Source organism: Paramisgurnus dabryanus, chromosome 18 (genome assembly GCF_030506205.2).
Source record: "Paramisgurnus dabryanus chromosome 18, PD_genome_1.1, whole genome shotgun sequence".
In the NCBI taxonomy this organism is placed as follows: domain Eukaryota; kingdom Metazoa; phylum Chordata; class Actinopteri; order Cypriniformes; family Cobitidae; genus Paramisgurnus; species Paramisgurnus dabryanus.
Genome location: NC_133354.1, coordinates 24,855,212 through 24,878,914, shown reverse-complemented (window position 1 = coordinate 24,878,914; position 23,703 = coordinate 24,855,212). Strand labels below are relative to the sequence as shown.

Sequence of the window (23,703 nt, the reverse complement as noted above, 5' to 3'; positions counted from 1 at the left end):
GCAGATTTTTTTTGCTTGTTATAACCACAAATTCACTTAATTTAATTATTTTGTTTTGTCTATAAACTAGACTTATTAGGTCATTTTGCTAATCAAAAACTACTTCTTGATTTTGGAAAATTTCGATTTATAATGAAATCAAGACAAAAAATAAGTAAGAAAGTATTTTTTTGCAGTGTACACTGTTTTGGTTTTGCACATTGGGAACATACTCTGTCACATCATCTGTCCAATTTTGCAAGGACATTCATGAGATAATCCGATAGTTATGTATTATGCAATCCCTTGATGCTGAACAGATCAGCCGTTACAATAGCACGTGTACAGTCACACAGATAACTTTCACAATAACAACACATTAATCATAACGCACAGCTCCGGACCACAAAGAAAAATATATTTTAACATGGCCTTTCCGTTTTTGCAAAAAAACAATATATGCATGTAATTCTGTGTAAAGTAAGCATGAAACACAGATTTAACACTGCAGTGGTAAATGTTTAAATTATCATGTAAGTGTATTTAGATGTCAATAATTCAGCACCGAACAGCTCCTGATTACTCTTTCATGAGTGGGCGTGGTCTAACAACAGCGGAAAATCCCATTGGATGTCAACAACGTAGGCGGATGCAGAGCGGTCGTCAACGTTATCGGAGATTATCTTGTTTTTGTCGCCATATCTTTCGCTTGGATAACACTTCATTGGAGAAAGAGTTGTGCTGAGTAGTTAAATGTGAGATATATTGTAAAAGCGATTATAAAATTAAACACAAAGCAACTATAGGCGACATGGATGAACGGGCGAGCAGGACAGACAACTGATATATCACGCAAGGCGATGTGATGGGTGCCGATGGTAGCAAAAATAGCAAGGTTGGTTGTTTACATTAGTTTCATAATGTGAGTGATGAAAAGTTTGAGACTTCAATGTTATTTAGCGGACACCATGTGGTTTTTTCACTTTTATTAAGCAAAATTTTATATTAGCTGCTTACTGATGTTTGCTAGCCCATTTCGAGACCTTGTCGTTTTTGCTCTGGGTAAATCCTAACGTTACGTATCTCATATCTTTATTGCTATTTTGAATGCTAACATCCCAATCGAGCTGTCAAAATCTCATGAACATAAGTTTGAATTTTTTATTGTGGTATTGCTGAAACACAATACATACTTTCTAAAGTGAAGAAGAAATCATTCACTTTACCCAATCTTTTTGTTTGTTTTCCATCAAGTGCTTGGTTTTCATTATGCCATAGTTTATCATCTGTAAGCAAGTTGAAAAATAGGTGGTTGCTGAAATATGAGTAACACAGAAGCGTGTAATGATTATTTAATGACCTTCTGTTTCTCTTATCACATTTACAGCATTACACAGGGCCAGAAGATCAGTCACACACAACCGCATGGAGGAAATTTTTTTCCACTGTGGGCATTTCTCTGCCAGCCGCTCTCTGGCGGGTCAGCCCTCTACAAATCCAATCACATCGAAGGATTTGTGACAAGGAACCATCCATCCCGGAGCACCTGCTCACCTCAATGCCAGGCCCTGAGAAACTACTTATGCAATGTAGTCTGCCTACATTTATCAACATGTTTCTGCCTGAGTTCCCTCATCGCAATGTCCCGGGACATGAACATTTCCAGGTGAGAGAAAAGTCAGATTAAGTTCATTACCAAAATGTCTCTATTTACCATCCATTATGTGTCATAACTGTGTTGTATTTCCAAATTGTGTTCAATCCCCTAGGTCCTGGGTTACATAGCCAAAGGATCATTTGGTCCCATTTTAAAGGTTAAAGATAAATCAAAGCAAAAGACGTATGCAGTCAAGGTAAAACAGTGTTTAGGCACACCTATTTATGTTTTTTTATTGCTAATTTGGAATAATGCTTAAGTAATTTAAACTAAATAAAAAAATCAAACTATCTTAATTTTTTATTTAATTTAATTGTGTACATTTAAAGTACAGTAGGTAGACTTTTAACCTTGTAGTGCATATTAACCATTAGTGATGTTTGTCTAAACATGTTTATCTAATACAGGTTATTCCAAAATCTGAGATTTTGCGCTTGGGTGTGTTGGAACAGTCAAAAGAAGAAGTAATAGTCCAGGTGAGACACTAACTCACGATGGTGTGTGTGTTTTCAGTGATAACATTCAAAGGAATAAACACACAATGCTGCTGAGAGGATGCTAACATTGCATTTGATTCCTCTGGTGTATATAAGCAGGTGTCTTTATCACACTGGGACAAAAATGTATCACTCACTGCCCCTGCGTGTCTTACGCCCCATTCAGACAGCCAGCGACCAGCAGTAGCAGAGCGTCGGGATCTCATTTATTTCAATGGGAAACCGGGCGACTTCCGGCGGCACGAGCCAAAGTGACCGTTGGCGACTGTATGGGCGTGTCCAGTGACGCGAGAAGGTTAAGAAAAGTTTAACTTTATGCAAATGTCGAGCGATTTTCGGGAGCGACTACCAATGAGAACGAAGCACTGGAGTTCACGTCATCCTTCTCTCGTCAGTAACTGGCGTGGATGGTACTCATTTGTTTATGACAAGCAGATTTAGAAACGCCTCATTGAAAGAGACGGGCGGATAACATCGCTGGCTGTCTGAATGCGGCTTTACATTTACATTATATGTAGACACACTTATCCTATTACAGTCATTCTGTATATTGACAGTATTTGTATATATGCCTGATTATGTCTGTCAATGCGTTTATGTGTGTTTTATTTATAGTTGATAGCTGATTTGATCAATATTATGCTTAGTATGCAACAGTACGCATTGTTGCATCAGGGCAGTGTGTGTGTGAATTGCTGAATTTCAATGAGCTGGATTTAAAAAGCCTGCCATTTTATACTCTATTCATACTTTATATTTTATAAAGACTGGATAGACATTAATTGTGAAATATAACAAATTAATACAGTGAAATATCTTTAGATTAACTCTGGATAATAACCCTTAAAGGGGACATATTATGAAATGTGACTTTTTCCATGTTTAAGTGCTATTATTGGGTCCCCAATGCTTCTATTAAAGGATTAGTCAATTTTCTTAAAAAAAATCCAGATAATTTACTCACCACCATGTCATCCAAAATGTTGATGTCTTTTTGTTCAGTCGAGAAGAAATTATGTTTTTTGAGGAAAACATTCCAGGATTTTTCTCATTTTAATGGACTTTAATAGAGCCCAACACTTAACACTTAACTCAACACTTAATAGTTTTTTTCAAAATGTAAAAAAGATCGACCCAGTAACTTGTTTTGGGAAACCATTCTCTACAAGCATGTGTAAAAATAGGTAATTGAAATTTTGCTCCCCTTGTGATGTCAGAAGGGGATAATACCGCCCCTTAATCTTCACTATCCAACCACGGCACTGCCATTTGGTGCAGAGATCAACTCATTTGCATTTTAAAGGACACACCCAATATGGCACATTTTTGCTCACACCTACAAAGTGGCAATTTTAACATGTAAAGAACCCAAAAGACTTATTTGACATCTTAAAAAAGTATTGTGAAATGTCCCCTTTAATACTATTAAGAATAAAACAGGGACAAGATCATGAGGTTAGGATGGTCATGCTTCCTTTTTGATTGCTTGATCAGGGACCAATCAGTGACCAAGCATTATTAAAATACTAAAAGCATGCATTTTTATTAGCTTTAAACAAAAGTAAAAAAAACATGTGACATCCATTTCACTGGACACAGGGTCTGAAGGGGTTAAACTATATGTTTTATCAGTAGTGTGTTACTTATGGTATTTGTATGAAGCTGAGCTATGGGAACATCCTTGTTGTCAAACTGTTGTCTTGTCAAACTGTTACCTTCAGCGTCAGGTCCGCCACCCTTTCGTACACGACCTGCAGGACTGCTGGCAGACGCAGCGGCACATCTACATTAGTGAGTGATTCTGAAAACGCCCCCTGTCCCAGTTCTCCTGTCACTTCCCTCACCAGAAAGTCACAACAGGTGTGACGTGTGACCCTTTACCCACACAGACGTCTGTGATGTGTTTCTCGTCTTCTCCCTGGTGCTCCTGCAGACTTTAATTCCAGATTCATTCTGATGATTCTTTTCATTCTGTCAGCATCACATTGTATAAAATTATAAATGATTCATCTTTAGGAGTTAACAGACATCGTGTAGTAGAGTTGAGGTGCTTGAAAGTTACTCCTATTAAATAAGATTTCTAGCAGTTTATGAAACGTGGTCGCTCTCCATGGTGCTGATTTTATGGTTCTTTCACTACATGAGGTACACTTGCTATGTAGAAGGCGGAGCTCAAGCGAGATAAATTGCATGTTAAAGTGATTTGCCTAACACTTCAGAATATATGCAGTTACACATTCTGATCAATCCCAATTGATGTGATTTCACACTGATTCGAACTGCATTTGTGCACGTGAATGTCCTGACGTTCACCCCTTAAATGCTTTTCCTAGCTGAAGCTGTGATGATTGTGTCACTTCCTGTGATTGTCGACCTGCACATGTTGTTTACCTTTTTCGCTCTGCTTGTGTGAAAAAAAAATGGTTCACGGTTGTAATCACCAAAGTCTCTCTTTTCTTACACAGAATGTTGTGTGTTTAGTTTGACTATGATGTTTTTCCAATCATTAGTTTGTACTGAGTGCAGTGTTTAAAGCAGATGCCTTTTCTGTGTATTTGTTGGATTTTGTGCGTTTATTTGCATGTTTGATCTGTACAGACATTATTTCATTGTTTATTCTCTTTCTAGTGTGTGAATACTGCAGCACAGGAGACTTGTACACATATTGGGTGATGATTGGTCAGTTTGGAGAGGATGTGGTGAAAGTCTTTGCAGCTGAATTAGGTTCTGCAGTAGGTAAGCATTGGATCTACATAAAATACAGTTTTTGGGTTTCCTGTCAAATTAACAACACAAGAACACCTGCGGTCCTTAAAACTGCACTGGGAAATTTCTGTGTTTAGTCAGAACATTACTTGCAGCACAGGCTTTTGTGCTTGGGGGGCACCTTCTGGCAACCAAGTGTACTGCAATACTTTAAAATCTAACTTTTTCCATGTTTAAGTGTTTTAATTGGGTTCCCAGTGCTTCTATCAACAAAGTAAATGTGAACAAGATCAACCCGGTAACTTAGTTTTGGTAAACCATTCTCTGCAAGCATGTGAAACAAACAGGTCATTCAGAAGTTATGTAGAAGGGGGATCTTATTATAATAATACCGCCCCTTATTCTGCACTATCCAACCACAGCACTGACATTTAGTGCAGAGAGAGAGAGAGAGAAAAACTTTAAATGACAGCACCATTGAGCTTCAAAAAAGAAACACCATTACAGGGTCTGCATTTCAACAGCTCATTTGCATATACAGGGACACACACACACCCCAATTCGGCACATTTTTGCTCACACCCTTGCCCCACACCACATGACAGCCAATCTTTTGGCTAAAAATCTGCAATGTTAATACTATTTTAACAGACGTGAGAATAATTCTTAAGAAAAACAGCATTTCAGATCAAATTAACATTTTTTGTTTGTAACAAGTTTGTTTTAGTTGATGTAAAAGTATTTTATATTAATGCATTTAATGTGTTTATTTATGTATTTATTTATTTAATGTATTTTGTATTTAAAAAGAACTGCCCCTTTTTAACAAAACATTACAATAATAAACCCAATTCTTACAGTTCATGATTCACTCAAGTATCAGGTTTGTTTTAGTTGATGTAAATAGTTATTTTAAAAGAACTGCCCCTTTTTATCAAAATCTAAAGTTACTGAATTGATACAAGATCTGTTAAGGGGTCAAAAAATGACAAATGCAAAAAGAGGAAATATAAAAATAAACATGTTAACCATTTATATATATTTAAAGTTACTAAATAGTTCCAAAATATGTAAAAAATATATTAAAAATGAAAAAAAAAAAAAACACAACAATAACAAACAACCCTAATAATTGTCTTCAATATATGATATTAAAACTATTGACAAGTGAGATTACAGGATTAAAGAACCCCCCCCCCCCATCCGACCGGCCCACCTGGAATATCACTTGGCCCACCTTTCATCTAATATCTGGAGCCAGGCCTGAGTCACACCTATAAAGTGGCAATTTTAATATGCTGTAATAAATTCAAATAAAATTTGACATCCTAAAAAGTCTCATTAAATGTCCCCTTTAAGATTAGCGAGAGGGTGCAGCTTCATTGTTTTGAAATATGATTTAAATGAATTTAATCTTTTTTTAGCTTTAAGTAATTCAGTATATTAAAATATTAAGATTAAACAAATAAAACATGAATTCTCATATTTCTGTTTCATTAATAACTCAAGCAAAACCATGGCTTTGGTTTGGGGGGGCAAATGACTTATAGATTCAAAGTCTTACCCTCATTTTGATGCACAAACAAACACAAAAAATGTCATATATCCTCTGTAAAAGACGTTACATAGGATTATGGTTTTTATATAATTGTAATGTATTACACATATTTTATAGGCTTCCTTCATGACTGTGCGATCATCCACCGTGATGTGAAGGTATCCACTTATTGATGTTTTGATGTCATATTAAAGAATGAACAAGTGTTGCACTAATTTCTGAACCGAAACACATCTCAAATGTGTTTACTGTTACATTTTACCAGATGGAGAACGTCCTCCTAACAGATCGAGGTAGGACAGTATGCCTTTTTCAGACTCTCCAGTTGAGGGCAGTATGTGTCTTTATTTTGTTTCATGTAAACATGGAATGTTCCAGAACATTCAGTTATTACCATATAGACTAGAATAGATTATTATAAAGCTGAAATGCATTATTATGAATGAGTAAAATAATAATAAAGAAACTAAAACAACAAATAGTGTAACAAATTGTGCCAAAGCAAATGTTCAAATTTTAATATCATTTAAACAATGCTTGAAAACAATCCTATGATCGTATAGATGGGTAACCATTAGACATAAGCAATATATATGTATTAAGCCTTATAAGGTCTTTATTCAGGTCATCTACGGCTGGCTGATTTTGGCTTATCCCGTCGTCTTGAGCGTGGAGGAAGGGCATTCACTATATGTGGAACAATCCAATACATGGGTAAATCTATAAAAAAAATATATATATTTGAATAAAAAATTATATGCATGCCTTAGATAATTAAATCATGTTTATATCTCCATTCACATCTTGACTGTAAACAATGATAATGAATGTCCCTGTGTCTGTACAGCTCCTGAGGTTCTTAGCGGTGGTCCCTATAACCACGCTGCTGATTGGTGGTCTCTTGGCATCCTCCTCTTTGCATTGGCCACTGGCAAGGTGAGGTCACAAAGCGTGTCAGAGGCACGTGATGGCACTGCTATAATGTCTAGACAACAACAATGTCACAGCCACAGCAGTGAAATATTTTATGGCTGTTGCCCCCTTAATAATATTCTTATTTTTTGTAACTACTGTTGATATAAAATAATATTTCTCTGAATAACTAATACTGTAAAATCTGACATATTTGAGCTTTTGGCTTTTCTGCTTGCAGTTTAAGTTAGTTTAGTAGTATCAGATGGTTTAGTAATCAATCATTAAATCATTGTTTTATTATAAAAAAATATAACTAATTCAACTTTAAAGTGTTCATATGTAAAAATGAATGTGGATTAAGTTTACTTTTCTGCCAAGTCATTCTAAAGCAAACCCCTCCCAATCTGTCTCAGTTTCCAGTGTCTCCCGAGCCGGACCACTGCAGCATGCTGAGAAGGGTCCGCAGCTTCCTTTATGAGATGCCGAAACACTTCTCTCCTCCTTTTGCTCTTCTACTCACAGAGGTGAGAGCTAAACTTCTGTTGCTGGTGGTCTAATCCCTAAAATGTTCATATTTAAGACCCAGAGAATATTTTATTGTAGGGGTTTAAAATACAGTATGCACTTCATTTAAATGTAAGGTGTATTGCAACATAATCAGAATTCAAAACCCATCTTCCTTCATCTCAGCTTCTTTGTAAGACACCAGCACGTCGCCTTCGGACACTGGACCGCTTCAAACGCCAAACCTTTTTTCACGGCACACCGTTTGATTCCCATCTTCTCCAAAAGTCCCCCATGGAATTGATCCTAGAGCTGAAGAACCGGCCTGACCGCACTGCCAAAGCCCGTCGAGGCCTGACTCTGGAACCCTTCCCCAACTTTGACTGTGATTTCCTCTTAAACCCACCGTGCACACCCACGACCTCGGACCTGTCCCCAACGCTCGCCAACGTGGAGCGAGTAGAAGCGCTTATGCAAAGCCACGTGCCCCAAGACGATGACTCTAAAAGAGAGGTGTTTGTTTAAGTTTGTTTAAGAAAAGCCAGTGTGCTTTTATCCAAAGCGACTTACAGACATTTTATTAGTATATGTTTTTTCCTTAGCAACTCTCTCAGCTTTAGAATTGCACACACAGCGCTTTACTGGTTGAGCTACATTGGGAGTTTTAATGCGAGTGCATCAAAGCTTACATTAAACTGGGTCAGCACATGGTGCAAGATGGGAAGGTTAAGAATTGTTTATTCTGCCATGAGAGGGGTACTGGTTGTGTATTTTATTTTTATTGGGACACTGTAGCATTACACTTCTTTACATTTTGTTGAGACATTTTTATGAAATGTGACTCGTGTGTTTTGACGTTATTTGAGTATTTTGTCATCGTTATTAAGCCAGCACTACATTTTCTTTCAACAAATGCACCGTAAATGAACATTCCTCTCAGTTGTAAAGTTTTTAAAGATACACAAACCCTCAGGGAAATATTTCAAGGCTACATTTATCTTTACCAAACTACAAACCTCAAACCATTTTTAAAAGCCTGGTTAGTGGTCATAAGTAAAGTAGTAATATCCAAAAGTGAATACTTAAGGTTTAATATATCATTATATGCATGGTACTGTGCACTTTCAGATATTTTGCATAATGCTCTTTATTTAAATGAGTTATGACAGATAAGAGGTAGGAAAGATGTGAAGTGTTTTGTCCTGAGAGACACTTAAAAAATATTTGTTTTGCACCTTGATCTGTTATTTTTATTAAAGGAAGTCTGCATATTTTATAATTTTCCTAATTAATGTTGTTTTAGCCACAGCTGGATTGATGCCCATCTCTAAATAATTAACCTTCTTTTATGATCTTTTTTAAAATTCTTAGAAAAATGATTGTGTATTTAGTATTTTTGTGCACAAATTCAGCCTTTAAAATACAAATAAAATATGTTTGACAAAATAAATTGCATTTATTGGATTTCAGAAGTTGCCATTTCATTATTCTTTAAATGATCTTATTGGACTGACCCCACCAAAAAAGTGTAAAAAGTGCTTATGTTGAACAATATATGAACTTTAAAAATAAAGTGCATTGCTTAATAAAATTAATATGTCACAATATTAGGGTACAGATATAAACTGGATGAGTCGGTAGATGATGGGTCAGGTTGTAATTGATATGTGGTCATAATAAAATCCCTACCCGCATGGGGCTCACAGTACTGCTGTGTCAGCTCCAGACTTTATTAAAGGGATAGTTCACCCAAAAATAAAAATTCATGTAACAAAACTGTATAAATGTCTTTGTTATGATGAAAACGAATGATTGATATTTTGAGGAATTTTTGTAACCAAACCAACCGTGAGATCCCTTTCACTTCCATAATAAGATACAATAATACAATGGAAGTGAATGGGGCTCACAAACGGTTTGGTTACAAACATTTCTCACAATATCTTCCTTCGTGTTTATCAGAACAAAGAAATGTATACAGGTTTGTAACAACATGAGAATGAGTAAATGATGACAAAATGTTCATTTTTGGATGAACTATCCATTTAAGCTAAATTGTGCATTATTTACAAAATACCATAATATATATTTTGTAAAAAGCAAATGTGTTTTGTCATGATACCATGTCAAAAAAGCAATTCTGTCTAATCAAAATGAATTCAAATAAACATAAAATTGCTTAATAATTATTAATATTTTTTTTCAAAATGTCACTTTGCCTTCTTTTATTTATTTTTTTTACTATCAGTACAGTGATTATTTATTTTCATTTAATTTGATAATTTCTCGAAGGCCTACGTGCTGTGACGACGCACCTCAAGCATGGGAAAAGTGACGTGCGAGGTTTATTTCAAAGCCTTATGAATATTTATCTGTATTACAATAAGGTCGTGACCAAAGCCACGCCCCTTACGTAGGATGATTTTTCTGAGCGGTCACGTTGCGTTGCGGCATTGAAACGGGAAGCTGTCGACAGAAGTGCATCCTTTGCATCCCTCATCTCTTAAGCAGGTAAAACTTTAAAATTATTTAACAATAATAATAATATTGTATATATATGAAAAGTATAACACTTTAATGTGATTAAATCTTATAAACAACATTTTAAAAACGCAACTTCATTAGATGTGGTAAATATTTCTAAAATCGTATTTATAAAGTACATTTTACGATAAAAGCAACATTTGTTTTTAATCAGATGTTTGTTATTCGACAAGTGGTTTTCAAAGTTAGATTGATTAACGTTAGGCCTCGTCGATGGTACCGTAATTATGTAAAGCATTGTCAACTGATATAAGTTACAGGAAGTGTCTTCTTATCTCGGTGTAAAGATGTTCATTTTTTAAGGCTTATGAGAGTCAACCGTAAAGAGACCAACATGACCACTTGACATTCCTTGTATTCAATGTCACCCCTAGCAGCCATCATCACCCGCATCATCTCTCTTCCGCATATATTTGCCTTGCGTAGAGCCATGTTTTAGCAATGTTTAGTTCGCATGATTAACAAATAAAGCCTCATTTTGGGGACAATACGAGTGTATAAGTCCGTAAAGCATCAGGGATGCGACTGATGTCTGCGGAACGGAGTGTGGTGGATGTGCACGTACGCATTTCCTACATCACCGTAGCTTAGCCTAGCTAAAACAGCCATGCTAATGATAAATTGATGGACGTGTTATCTCGATTCGTATAATGGTTTAATACAAACAATTATTTTATCACATGATCTCGACAGCAATTGAAAAAATGAACATCAAATATAGGACTTGTCAAAATGTGTTTTCGGCGTAATGTAGCTATGCGCATAAGGATCGGGGTATGACATAAAGTACCGCGAGAGCGATTCAGAAGTACGCCTCAAAAATCGCTCTCGCGGTACTTTGATGTCATATGCGAATCGGTCTGCGCAGCGCCGCATTAAGTCCAAAACACGTAAAGATTTCCACTGTTCTCAAACCTATTTTCACGCGATGCGACTAGAACTACCACGTTCCCATTAAAATCAACAGCGCGCCTGACTCAACGGATGCGTTTTGTCGCGTTGCGTCACTCGCGTGCGATGATGAATCACGCGGTCTCTTCCTCTCGCGTGTCATGATGTATACGTGCTGAAAGTGATGTCCCTCTCCTCTCTGTGGGCGTAACAGGTACAGCGCCGTTGAAGGTTAAACGAGCTTAGGTGATGCAAATCAGGATGTTTAATTCTTTTAACCTATATAAGCTTTTGCTTTTCCCTTTATTTCTAACTATATGTCTTTTATATTCTTTTATATGACCATTTCAGTTTCTTTTGGCGTGAGAACATCTGTTTCAAGATCAGACATTCCTAATAATTCATGTGATCTGTTTCTAGGCCTGTTGACAGTGTGATGAAGCCCAGCAGGGTTCTGGAAGTAAAAATCCCTTATAGCAATAAGATTAAATGGCTGCAGAAAAAGCGACCGGTCACTAACGGTTGCGCTCTCTGTAGTGGGGGAGGATTTTGCATCCGCGTGATGCAGTGCAGAGAAACAGATCTTATCAAAGGGATGCAAATCAGTTATCTGTCACCTGATCACCATGAGCAGCATCTTTTACAAGGCCATGCATACGCATTTTCCTGAAAGAGAGATGTATGAATAAATGATGATGTTTACAATAAGACCGCATTATCAGCTCAAGGTTGAGCGTTTGACATTCCGTCTGGTTTATGCGCTTGGACGAGAGATTGATTTTCTCTCAGCTGTTTAGTTTAGGTCCATTATGTGATGTCACTGCTGTCACGAGCGGAAGGGGTCGTTGGTCTTCACGTCCATAATTGATTATACACTGGTCCGCTCTGTCAAGCTATTTTTAGGTTTGGCATCCAAGGATCACACAAGATTAATGCCTTGTAACCATTTATTTAATCCACTTTGTGATTTGTTTAAGAATCACTTTAAGAAATAAGACTGTAGCGAAATAACACAGAAGTGCAGTGTCTAAACATTGTCACCATAACTCATCCAAATGTATTCACTTGCATATAAATCACTAATGTTGCGTTATAAATGGCAACCTGGTGTCTTTTACCCTGGAAGTAGTTTTATATGCAAAATTGATATGCAACTGCTAAATATCATACAATGGCTGCATGGCATTGAATGGGAAACCATTTTCAATAACTTGCTAAATGATGCGATAAACAATATAAAAAAATACAATAATGCTTTAGGTTTGTCAAATAAATGTAAACTTATTTAAATATGCCCTTTAACTGGCACTGTCCCTTGAGCGGGACACCTGAGATAACATAAATATTTGGCATGTAAATATTAGCAGTAATAATAATGCAGTGACAGTAATTTATTAATATGTGACAAGAGTATGCAGCAAACGTTGACATCTAGTGGCCGTCGTTGGTAAAACCACTTAAAGGCATAGTTCACTTTAAAATGAAAATTCTGTCATCATTTACTCATCCTCATGTTGTTCTAAAGCTGTATGAATTTCTTTTTTCTGTGGAACACAAAAGAAGATATTTTGAGAAATGATGGGAAACACACAGTAGTAAGTGACCATAGACTTCCATAGTAGGAAAAAAATATTTTGGAAGCATTGTGATAAATGACTAAGGAAATGTTTTGATAAATTATGGTAAGCACACAGTTGACGGTACCCATTAAATTCCATCATATTTTTTTATTCCTACTATGGAATTCTATGGTCACTTACTACTGTGTGTTTCCCATCATTTCTCAAAATATCTTCTTTTGTGTTGATCAGAAAAAAGAAATTCATACAGGTTTAGAACAACATGAGGACGAGTAAATGATGACAGAATTTTCATTTTAAAGTAAACTATCCCTTTAAAGTGTAGCACAAACACATTTCTTTTATATATATATATAGTTTTATGCATAAAAAATATACTTTAGAGCATTATTTTGTATTTATTACAATTAATGCAAACTGCTATAACAATTTTTTTAAATTTAATATTTCATCTTTTCTCAAGCAATTTAACATGCATTGCTGAGATTAACCCACCTTACCTACCTACCATACATTTAGTGTCAATGATGTTGCTGAATTAGGACCTCTTGGTCATTGTGGGTCTCTGACTATGGTCATAACTTAAAATAACCTTCAATTGGCCTTTTTTTATTGTAATACAATATCATTGAAATTAAACAGTGCCAAATATATGAATATAAATGCTCTCTGGCTGCTTGTAGTAGGACAAACATTAGTGGTGCTTGTCTGTGCAAAGCCAAAAATAATAGATAGGGCAATGCTATTAATATGAACGGGGGAAATGTTGCCTTCCTTTAAAAAGAACCAATATTGATTCCCTGATGGAGGGGCTCTCTAACCTTGGCACATGCACAGTAGCTGAAGCTCCCTCGAAAAAGGTCCAGCCGTATTTGAGCTTAAAAAACAAAAGTTATGGTTGATGTCAGGTTTAATTGTAGTTAGAGATATGTTGTTTAATTGTGATTTCAACACAGAGATATCTGTCTTTCCTTATTCAAATAACTGTAAACATGGCCGCCTAGTGGTGCAGCTTCCCTAAAGGGACTTTGGCAAAACTCCCCATTACAGTGCTGTTTTGGGTGGTTGCCAGGGTGTTGCTATGCGGCCGCCAGGGTGTTGCTATGCGGCCGCTAAGACCCTTACGAAAATTAACCATGGTTTTACTACTGTTAAAACCAAAAAAACATGGTTATGCTAATAGTTACTAATACACCAAAAAACCATGATTATTTCACTTTTACCATAAAAACATGGTTCATTTTCGAAAGTCACCTTAAACTTTTCATCAACAAGCCACATGTTATAAAATATTCATGCCTGTACCCCTAACAGTGTAGGATGAGTTGGGTGTCGAAGTTTGAAACTCAAGCCCAAACACACTTTACACAGTCAAGCAGATGTGAGTTTTGGCTAGCCTTCTTGCTGGTGCTTAGCAAGATAAACACTATTAATGGGAAGACTTTGATAGGACATGGAGATGTTATTCTTTATTACTGTATGTGGAATGGTATAAGCATGCAGTAACACATCCCTCACAAACCCAATGAGAGGAAATTTCAGATAGTTGAATCAATTGGTAGCTGTTTAGTCAGCGGAGACTTTGCTTGTTTTGCTAAACCAGTGCACCAGACCAATGATAATAGATATAACAACAAGCTATTACTATGAATGGAGTAAAAGCAAAGCTCATTATGGCTGCTTTGGCGATGGAAGTCCTGCCGTACAGTAAAAAGAACCAATCGTCAATCAGTAAACACTGATGATTCTCTGGGGGAGGGGCTCTGTACAGAGTTGCGTGAGTTGCGACATCGGAAACGGTGGGTTTTTTGTGCAATTTAAGCTTAAAGGCACCATGAAGTTGAGGTAGTGATTGTCGTCTTTTCTGTATCGTGATATAGTATATCCGAGTCAAACGAGAAAAAATGTAGGGCGGGACTTTATTTCGTCCATCTGATTGGATCGTTGGAAGTTGGGCTATGTTGCTAATTGCTAATTAGGAGTATAAGGAAATGTCAATACATGAGAGTACCATGATATTTTGTTCAGCAATACTGTTTTGATTTTCAAAAATGCAATATAAATCATACAAGATTGTAGTTGATTAGTTTTGGAGTTTACATACCGATCACTAGTTAGCATTCTTCTTATTTCTGAACTTTAACAGTGACAGGAAGTACTTGCATGGGGCGTGGCACAATTTTTGATAAGGTTTGCATATGGTGGTGTGTTCTCAATGGCGGCTTTCTTAAAATTCTATCCTATTAGGTTCCTAAAATAGGAAATATCCCAATATATCTCCTCGCTTTACAGTATTTCAATGTTTCGCAACGTATGGCATCGCAACGAGATTCTTGCCAATACACACCCTTCTCACCATTTCTCAAGACAGGAAGTGAAGAGAGGTCTTTCGAGGAGGGGAGGAAGTTAACGTTTTTGATTAACGATTATGAGGGCACATGAATTATAAAAAATTATGTGTAAGAGTAATTCAATTTCATGGTGACTTTAAAAAATATGATACAGTTGTTGTCAGGTTTAATTGTTGGTTGGAAATATGTTGTTTAATTGTACCCAGAGGCATTGCAAACATTGCTGCCAACTGGCACGACTTCCCTAAAGGACTTTACTTAGACGTATTTACATGGCGGTTGTTTCCACAAAACCAAAGTCAAGCCTGAGGGGATAAATGCATTCTTTTTACCTGGCTGAACAATAACATACTGTCGGATAAAAAAAATTATCATTCTAAAACCCACAGAGACTTCCTATTTAATTTATTTCAGCAAGATAAATATAGATTAAACAATACATGATTAAATTACATTTTTTATCTCATTTAGAGATCGGGACAAGAGGTGTTTAAGGTATTTTAAGCAATGCATGTACAGGCCTGTATTAAGATTAAAGTGCATTGATCTGTGCTTTTTAACCACATAGGACAGCCAGTCCGCGCTTGTTTCAGCTCAAACCATTCAACACAGACATGGGGGGGATGCACTGAACCAATAATTGTGACTGTGATCAAAATATGATGAATCAGATTGATAACTCTGATGAATTGTCTGTTTATCACTAAAGGAGCAGTAGCATCAGTTGGGGCGTGTTTAATAGGAAATGACAGCAGGGATTAAGCGTATTATTACATAACCCCATCTGAGTGAGATGTGCTGGGATAGCAGTAGAAAAAAACCCTGTGTGCCTTTGTCAGCAGTTCTTATGCAACCAGCCAGACTGGAATTTTAAGCAAGCCCTTTTTTGTTGCCCTGAATAATAGGACACATTTTTGATGATCTGTAGCCAGCAGTAAGTGTTACCTGGAGACCGCTGTTGTTTCTGGTGTGATTTAGTTTCAGTCCTCGAATAAAAACAATGTTTCTAAGATGCGTGGAGAACTGCAAATTTCCCAAGCAATGATTTGGTTTCCTAAAGAAGAACCGTTGTGTTTTTGCAACAACTTTCTATGTATAATACAGAATATCTGTTAAAGTGCCAAATAACTTGAATATACTCCAAATAAACTGGCTACAGAACCATCTTTCATGGCCAAACGTTTAGCAAATCCCGCTTTAATCCCGATTATATGAAATTAAATGACTAGTGGTCTGGAATTCTTAAAGTCCCAGTGAACAGGAAGTCGATCGACTTTACCTTCATATTTGACATATTTCACCCAAACACAATAGCAAGCGTGGCTTTTGTTTTCCACTTTGAATTGATTGGATATAGAAAAGTAAGCGTTCCATATAGAACTGGAACAGTTGGAGGGGGCGGGGTTAATGGATGCTCCCGCCCAAGCTGTCTAGCTGATGTAATCAGAGAAGGAACGCCACAAGAGGGTGGAAGCATAGATATGTATAAAGGCTAGATGTCTTGCCCGCGCTGCTGGCCAATTGAGTGAAAAGTCTGCATTTGGCGTCCATCTTACAACAGGCGGCTCGCTCACTCGTAGCATTGAGTTTTAATGGAGCATGTACTTTTAAATGACCATAACTTGCTTAATTTTCTACCGATTTTCAAACGGTTTGGTTTGTTATAAACGTCAAAGATGTACCTATGACACTATATACTTATACAAAAAAAATTCATGAAACATGTTAAAGCATCCAGAATTATAGCCAGGTTAATAACGTTTGCAAGAATCCAAACCGTTTGAAAATCGGTAGAAAATTAAACAAGTTATGGTCATTTAAAAGTACCTGCACCATTAAAACTCAATGCTACGAGTGAGTGAGCTGCCTGTGGTAAGATGGCCGCCAGGTGACGACGTTAGAGACTTCACCGTAACACGTCTAGCCTTTATACAAATCTATGGGTGGTACATTTTCAGATTTTGATTAGTTTATGAGGACACAAGAACTAGAAAGACATATGACTAACACAGATAAAGTGTTTATAATGAACACTGCAATATTTATTTCATAGGGACTTGAAATAATAGTGGTTATGCGCAACAAATTTCTATATTTTGTAAAGCATGCTTCTGGTTCAAGTCTTTTATATGTTCTTTTTACAATAAAGAGCTGTTTGACTTGAGATGCATATATAGGAGCTACCAAAAATAAACATAACATGCTAACATTCAGATATTAAAATAGAAATAAATGGCTAAAATAAATGTCAACAACTTGCTAGGTTAGCCGATTACCTCAAAAGTCCAGGTATCGCTCATGCGGTTTGTTTATGTGACATTCGTCATAAAGCCTATTTAGCTATGAGGTGGATGAAATGACAGCATCTCTGTTGTTTCTTTGTTGCAGGTCTCTTTGAGCTATAGACATCATGACGCACCAGTACCCCGCTCTTACGACCGAGCAGAAGAAGGAGCTGCAGGACATTGCTCAGCGCATCGTAGCTCCAGGGAAGGGCATCCTGGCTGCAGATGAATCCACAGGTCAAAAAAACTTAATATCAACAACCTGTCATCTGTAGTGACCAACACAACTGTTATATACATCTAACACAAGTGTGTATCTCTACAGGTAGCATGGCTAAGCGCCTGAACCCCATCGGTGTTGAGAACACAGAGGAGAACCGCCGTCTGTATCGTCAGCTTCTTTTCACGGCCGACGAACGCATTGACCAGTGCATCGGTGGTGTCATCTTTTTCCACGAGACCCTCTATCAAAACACAGATGATGGCACCAACTTCGCCAAATTGATTAAAGACAGGGGCATTGTTGTGGGCATCAAGGTACAAGGCTGGTTTATTAGTTAAATTTTTTTAATACATACTATTATATATTGAATAAATTATAGCCAAACTATCTGTTGTTTATCTAATTTACAAATAATGATTCAGTACATAGTGACTGTATGTATATATATAAACAATTTATTCCTTTACGTAAGTGGTTTTCATGTAAAAAGAAGAGTCTCTGAATAAACTGTTGCTCTATTATTTATCAGTGCTCAAGGGGGGAAAGCCGGGTTTATAAATAACGCAGTAGGTAGAGGATTACAATGAGATTTTCAGGTTATAAGAGGTTGTTTATGTTTGCTGTAAATGGCTACTACAATATGTGCAAGGCTTGTATTGTGACTAATTATAAATCATTATCATAAGGTTACTGTTGCAAACTGGGGTAGGTTGTGAGGTTTTAAACAAAGCTTTAAAAATAAATGTATGATTCTTTTTGGCAGTTTGATTCTAATAAAAGCAATCCTCTTCATAAACACAGGTTGACAAAGGTGTCGTCCCTCTGGCTGGAACAAATGGCGAGACCACAACACAGGGTATGCTGAAGGAACAACAACTGCTAAATATTTAAATAAAAAAAAATATTAAAATGGCAGTTTATGTTAACTCCATATCTGTTTCTCTTAAGGGCTTGATGGTCTGTCAGAACGTTGTGCTCAATACAAGAAAGATGGCGCAGACTTTGCAAAGTGGCGTTCTGTGCTAAAGATCAGCGAGACCACGCCCTCAGAATTGGCCATCATGGAGAATGCCAATGTCCTTGCTCGTTACGCCAGCATCTGCCAGCAGGTGAGCTCCTAAAAAAGACACAAATGCAATCTGGCACATCTTTGTGTTTATCTTAAAAGGGGGGAAATCTTTTTGTTGATGTTAAATATGATAATGTACATCAGAGTGAATACAGTATATAAATTGATTGATGTTAAAGGGGTCATAGCGTGACAGTTTCATGTTTAAGGGAATATTCCATTTTCTTAAAAGAAAAATCCAGATAATTTACTCACCACCATTTCATTCAAAATGTTGATGTCTTTCTTTGTTCAGTCCAGAAGAAATTATGTTTTTTGAGGAAAACATTGCAGGATTTTTCTCATTTTAATGGACTTTAATAGAGCCCAACATTTAAAACTTAACTCAACACTTAACAGTTTTTTTCAACGGAGTTTCAAAGGTCTATAAACAAGCCCAAACGAGGCATAAGGGTCTTATCTAGCGAAACGATTGTCATTTTTGACAAGAAAAATAAAAAATATGCTCCTTTAAACCACAATTTTTCGTCTAGGTCAAGTCCAGCGCGACCTAACGTAAATGCGTAGTGACGTAGGGAGGTCACGTGTTACATATATAAAACGCACATTTGCGGAGCATTTTAAACAATAAACTGCCACAAAGTCATTAATTAGTATCAGTTGACATACAGGAACGTAGGAACGGTCCTCTTTCAACACACTTGTAAACACTGGGGCGGAGTTTCGCGTTCGTCCTCTGTGACCTCTTGACGTCATGACGTATTGCGTGGGGTCAGCTGGCGCATCACGACCGGATCTACATGACGAGAAGTTGTGGTTTAAAAGTGTATATTTGTTATTTTTATTGTAAAAAATGACAATCATTTTGCTAGATAAGACCCTTATGCCTCGTTTGGGATTGTTTATAGTCTTTTGAAACTCCGTTGAAAAAAAACGTTAAGTGTTAAGTATTAAATGTTGGGCTCTATTAAAGTCCATTAAAATGAGAAAAATCCTGCAATGTTTTCCTCAAAAAACATAATTTCTTCTGGACTGAACAAAGAAAGACATCAACATTTTGAATGACATGGTGGTGAGTAAATTATCTGGATTTTTCTTTTAAGAAAATTGACTTATCCTTTAAGTGCTATAATTGGGTCCCCAGTGCTTCTATCAACATAGAAAACCTTAAAAAGAACAACCCAGTAACTTAGTTTTATTTAACCATTCTCTGCAAGCATTTGAAAAATTTGGTCATTCAGATTTTGCCTGTTTTGTGATGTAGGTAGCAGTCTAATTACAATAATACCGCCCCTTAAAGGGATAGTTCACCCAAAAATGAAAATTCATAATTTAGTCACTCTTACGGTACATTCACACGGGGCGTAAGCGTTAACGCTTAACGGAAGGCTTGTCTGAAGCATGGCCGACAGCCAATCACTGTGGCCGCAACACAAGCTCCGGTCTTCCATAAACGTAATTTGCTGGCTCTGCCTAGGTTATTTGCATAAGGCGATATGATTGGCTGACGCACGCGTTGCCGCTTGAAAAGTTGAGAAATGTTCAACTTCTGCCGCGAGCAACGGCACTGACGCGGCGCCGACGGATCCACAATTCAGTTAGCCAACGCTTGACGTCACCCATTTAAAGTGAATGGGAAGCGTCAACGCTGACGCCCCGTGTTAATGCGCCGTTATGTTGTTACAAACCCACATACATTTCTTTGTTTTGATGAACATGAAGGAAGATTGTAGGAAAAAAGACTACTATGGAAGTAAATGGGGTCCACAAATTCTTTGGTTACAAACATTTCTTGAAATTTCTTTTTTGTGTTCATCAGAACAAAAAAATGTATACATGTTTGTAACAACATGAGGGTGACTAAATGCACAATTGAGTTTCAATTTCAACAAACCACCATTATGGCGATCAGTGTTTGCATTTCATCAGCTCATTTGCATGTTAAAGGACACACTTTGCTTGCACCTGCAAAGTGGCTATTTTAACATGCTATAATAAATTATCTGTGGGGTATTTTTAGTTAAAACTTCACATACGCACTTTGGGGACACCAAAGATTTTTTTACATCTTTAAAAAAAATCTCATAATATGACCCCTTTAAAGTGGTGAAAGAAAGGAGTAGAATGGTTAGGGGACAGAATTCATAGGTATATGTAATAAATGCAAAACATTAATAAACTGTTTCCAATGAAGTGTGACGTCTTTGAAAGCTTTTTGAAATTTTTATGTTTTTCTTCTTAGAATGGTATTGTGCCCATCGTGGAGCCTGAGATTTTGCCTGACGGTGACCATGACTTGAAGCGCTGCCAGTATGTTACAGAGAAGGTACATTAAAAGCAGAGGGAGCAAATATAATTTTAATAGATTGATTATAATGGCGATGTAGCTAAGCTCTGTATCTAACTACTGTTTCCCATGTATCTCCAGGTCCTTGCTGCCTGTTACAAAGCCCTGTCCGACCATCACGTTTATCTGGAGGGTACTCTTCTCAAACCCAACATGGTGACCGCTGGACACTCCTGCCCTACCAAATACACCAATGAGGAGATCGCCATGGCAACAGTGACAGCCCTGCGCCGCACCGTTCCCCCCGCAGTTACAGGTGAGTCAGTCAGAGGAAATAAACAGAAACGTTGACTGGTTCATACAACTGGATTTAGAGATTTTCACATGAAAAGATTAATCCGTTAAGGGAGGTTTTTCCTAATTATAAAATCTTTTTTTCGGCCAGGTGTGACGTTCCTCTCTGGAGGCCAGAGTGAGGAAGAAGCCTCCATTAACCTGAATGCCATCAACACCTGCCCCCTAAAGAAACCCTGGGCCCTTACCTTCTCTTATGGACGCGCCCTGCAGGCCTCTGCCCTAAATGCCTGGCGTGGAGCCAAAGAAAATGAGAAGGCCGCCACAGAGGAGTTCATCAAACGTGCTTTGGTCAGTGTTTTAAATATTTTCCTCCTAATGCAAATCCATAGGCTTTTTTTAGCCTGTATTGTTTTATCTGGTTTGGCTCTTCAGTCTATAGACGGTTTCAGCAGTAATAACATAAACAAATAGCTTTCGTCAAACAAACGTTACTGTATAAAATGTGTACTATATAATGTATACAATCTTTAATACAGATCGGCTGCCAAACCTACCTTCAAAAAGCGGTGATCGATGGTCACTAAAACTGTCTATAGGTATATGCGAGTATAACCAAAACAACATGGCAGACTACAGGACTGTGTTTGTGCCGCATACAATACCGAGTTTATTAACGCCTCATTTTTGCAACATTTTGCTGTTTTAGTAACTTTTACTTTTAATATTGAACCTACCTCATTGTCCGTCTAAAAACAAAACTGTTGGATGCTTTCGTCATCTTGAATGTTTTTATTTATCGCTCTGCAGTATTTCTTTACGAAGTAACGTCGCCATCTACTGGCCTAGCACACATAATACAGCGTTTTTAGTTGTCTTTAGTTCACCCAAAAATTGTAATTCTGTCATCATTTTCGAATTTATTTTCCTGATGAACACAAAAGAAGCTATTTTAATAAATGATGTTAAGCACACAGCTGATTGTAACCATTGACTTCCATAGTAGGAAAAACATACAAGTGTGCGTATAAATACAAAAAAAGTACGCAATTATTAGTGAATGTTATAAAACTCTTGAGTCACTAAACCTAAACTGACTTCCTTAACTTTTTTCAGGTTAATGGCTTGGCTGCTCAGGGCAAGTACGTCTCAAGTGGAACCGGCGGAGCTGCAGGACAGTCCCTTTACGTAGCCAATCATGCCTACTAAACATCCTGCATCGCAACCTTCCAGCTTCCGCCAGCCAATAGTATAGTGCACAGCTGCTACCCTTCCTGTCACCAACCAATCACAGGCCTGCGCTGTCTTCTGTACTTTAGGGTTGTCATTGCAGTGTCTCATTATGTATCTATTTAAAATATAAACTTTAGAAAGGGTATATAAAGAAAGTTACGTAGGAGATTGAGATGATTATTATTTTTAAAGGTTCTAGGCATGGTTTCATGCTACTGTACGATCAATAAAACAGTATTTTTGTGGCCCTGTAGACAGTTTTAAGTAATGTATGTAAATGTTCGTCAATTCTTTTCTTCAATTTACATTCCGTTTTTGGCACCAAACATTCTAGTTGACTTATCACATTCCTTTTCAGTGAAGTATGACCTCATCAATCCAGTCTTTTTGTGGATGAATTAGTTACTGGAGTGCAGTTCATTGAATGCCAGCAGAGGCAGTTTATTATGGAGGGAATGAAACAGAGTAATATATATATCTATATAATAGCTCAGTAGACTTGTATTAAACACTGGCAGCCTCTAAACAGGTTCATGTGATTAATTCCACCAGACATTCGGGAATATTCTTTTGTGTGGTGTTGACGTTTAATATCAATGCTTTGTCTGGGCTGTGTATACTGTTCAAAAGATTTAATATAAACTACTAATATTAGTTTGAAAACATGGGAGTTGTTTTGAGATTGTGCTCTGTTGTAATTGTGTGCTTGAGTGTACCATGCTCTTCCTCTCTTCCCCTTGTTTGTGTCACAGTGCTACATGAATAATATAATTTAATATGGGCGGAGCGGAGTGGACCAAACTGTGGAGCTTCAGGGGAGGAGAGCGGTCACTGCTCTGTTGACAAAAATGTGATCTTGTGATGTGATATTGTTCTCTAAGCACTTGTCAGATAGTAAAAAATAAAATACTTTAAAACCTCATCTGGTTTATTATCTTGCAAACAACTTTATCTCTTGTTACTCATTTTGAGTGATATGGCATGGCTTGCAACTTTAAACAGATAGGCAAACATATTTGATCACTTTATTTATTTGGCAAAGGAATCATTTAACTTTTTTATATACAAAACACTATATTTAATTTAAAACTGAAAAGTTTAAGCTTTAAAAAATGTTGGATGTAATTGTC

The 23,703-nt window shown here is 37.0% G+C and overlaps 2 protein-coding genes across 2 annotated transcripts; both read left to right on the top strand.

Moving 5' to 3' along the window:
- The first annotated feature begins 619 nt into the window (after nt 1-619).
- Nucleotides 620-9,168, top strand: rskrb (ribosomal protein S6 kinase related b). The gene is made up of 12 exons (XM_065287455.2): nt 620-874; nt 1,367-1,645; nt 1,749-1,832; nt 2,044-2,112; nt 3,855-3,924; nt 4,762-4,869; nt 6,515-6,555; nt 6,663-6,690; nt 7,022-7,111; nt 7,245-7,333; nt 7,726-7,836; nt 8,003-9,168. Exons 1-12 carry the CDS (start codon nt 845-847, stop codon nt 8,339-8,341), a joined length of 1,338 nt encoding a protein of 445 aa, XP_065143527.1. The 5' UTR covers nt 620-844; the 3' UTR covers nt 8,342-9,168.
- Nucleotides 9,169-10,170: 1,002 nt separating this feature from the next.
- Nucleotides 10,171-23,495, top strand: aldocb (aldolase C, fructose-bisphosphate, b). The gene is made up of 9 exons (XM_065287454.1): nt 10,171-10,327; nt 17,571-17,704; nt 17,793-18,004; nt 18,492-18,546; nt 18,639-18,799; nt 21,002-21,085; nt 21,188-21,362; nt 21,492-21,691; nt 22,457-23,495. The coding sequence occupies exons 2-9, from the start codon at nt 17,593-17,595 to the stop codon at nt 22,547-22,549; spliced, it is 1,092 nt and encodes a 363-aa protein (XP_065143526.1). The 5' UTR covers nt 10,171-10,327; nt 17,571-17,592; the 3' UTR covers nt 22,550-23,495.
- Nucleotides 23,496-23,703: the final 208 nt, after the last annotated feature.

Coding starts and splice junctions, on each gene's coding strand:
- rskrb (XM_065287455.2), top strand. CDS start 845: ATGGGTGCCGATGGTAGCAAAAATAGCAAG. Junction 875..1,366: donor ATGGTAGCAAAAATAGCAAG/GTTGGTTGTTTA, acceptor TCACATTTACAG/CATTACACAGGGCCAGAAGA. Junction 6,691..7,021: donor CGTCCTCCTAACAGATCGAG/GTAGGACAGTAT, acceptor GTCTTTATTCAG/GTCATCTACGGCTGGCTGAT.
- aldocb (XM_065287454.1), top strand. CDS start 17,593: ATGACGCACCAGTACCCCGCTCTTACGACCGAGCAGAAGAAGGAGCTG. Junction 18,800..21,001: donor ACGCCAGCATCTGCCAGCAG/GTGAGCTCCTAA, acceptor TTTTCTTCTTAG/AATGGTATTGTGCCCATCGT. Junction 21,692..22,456: donor AGTTCATCAAACGTGCTTTG/GTCAGTGTTTTA, acceptor AACTTTTTTCAG/GTTAATGGCTTGGCTGCTCA.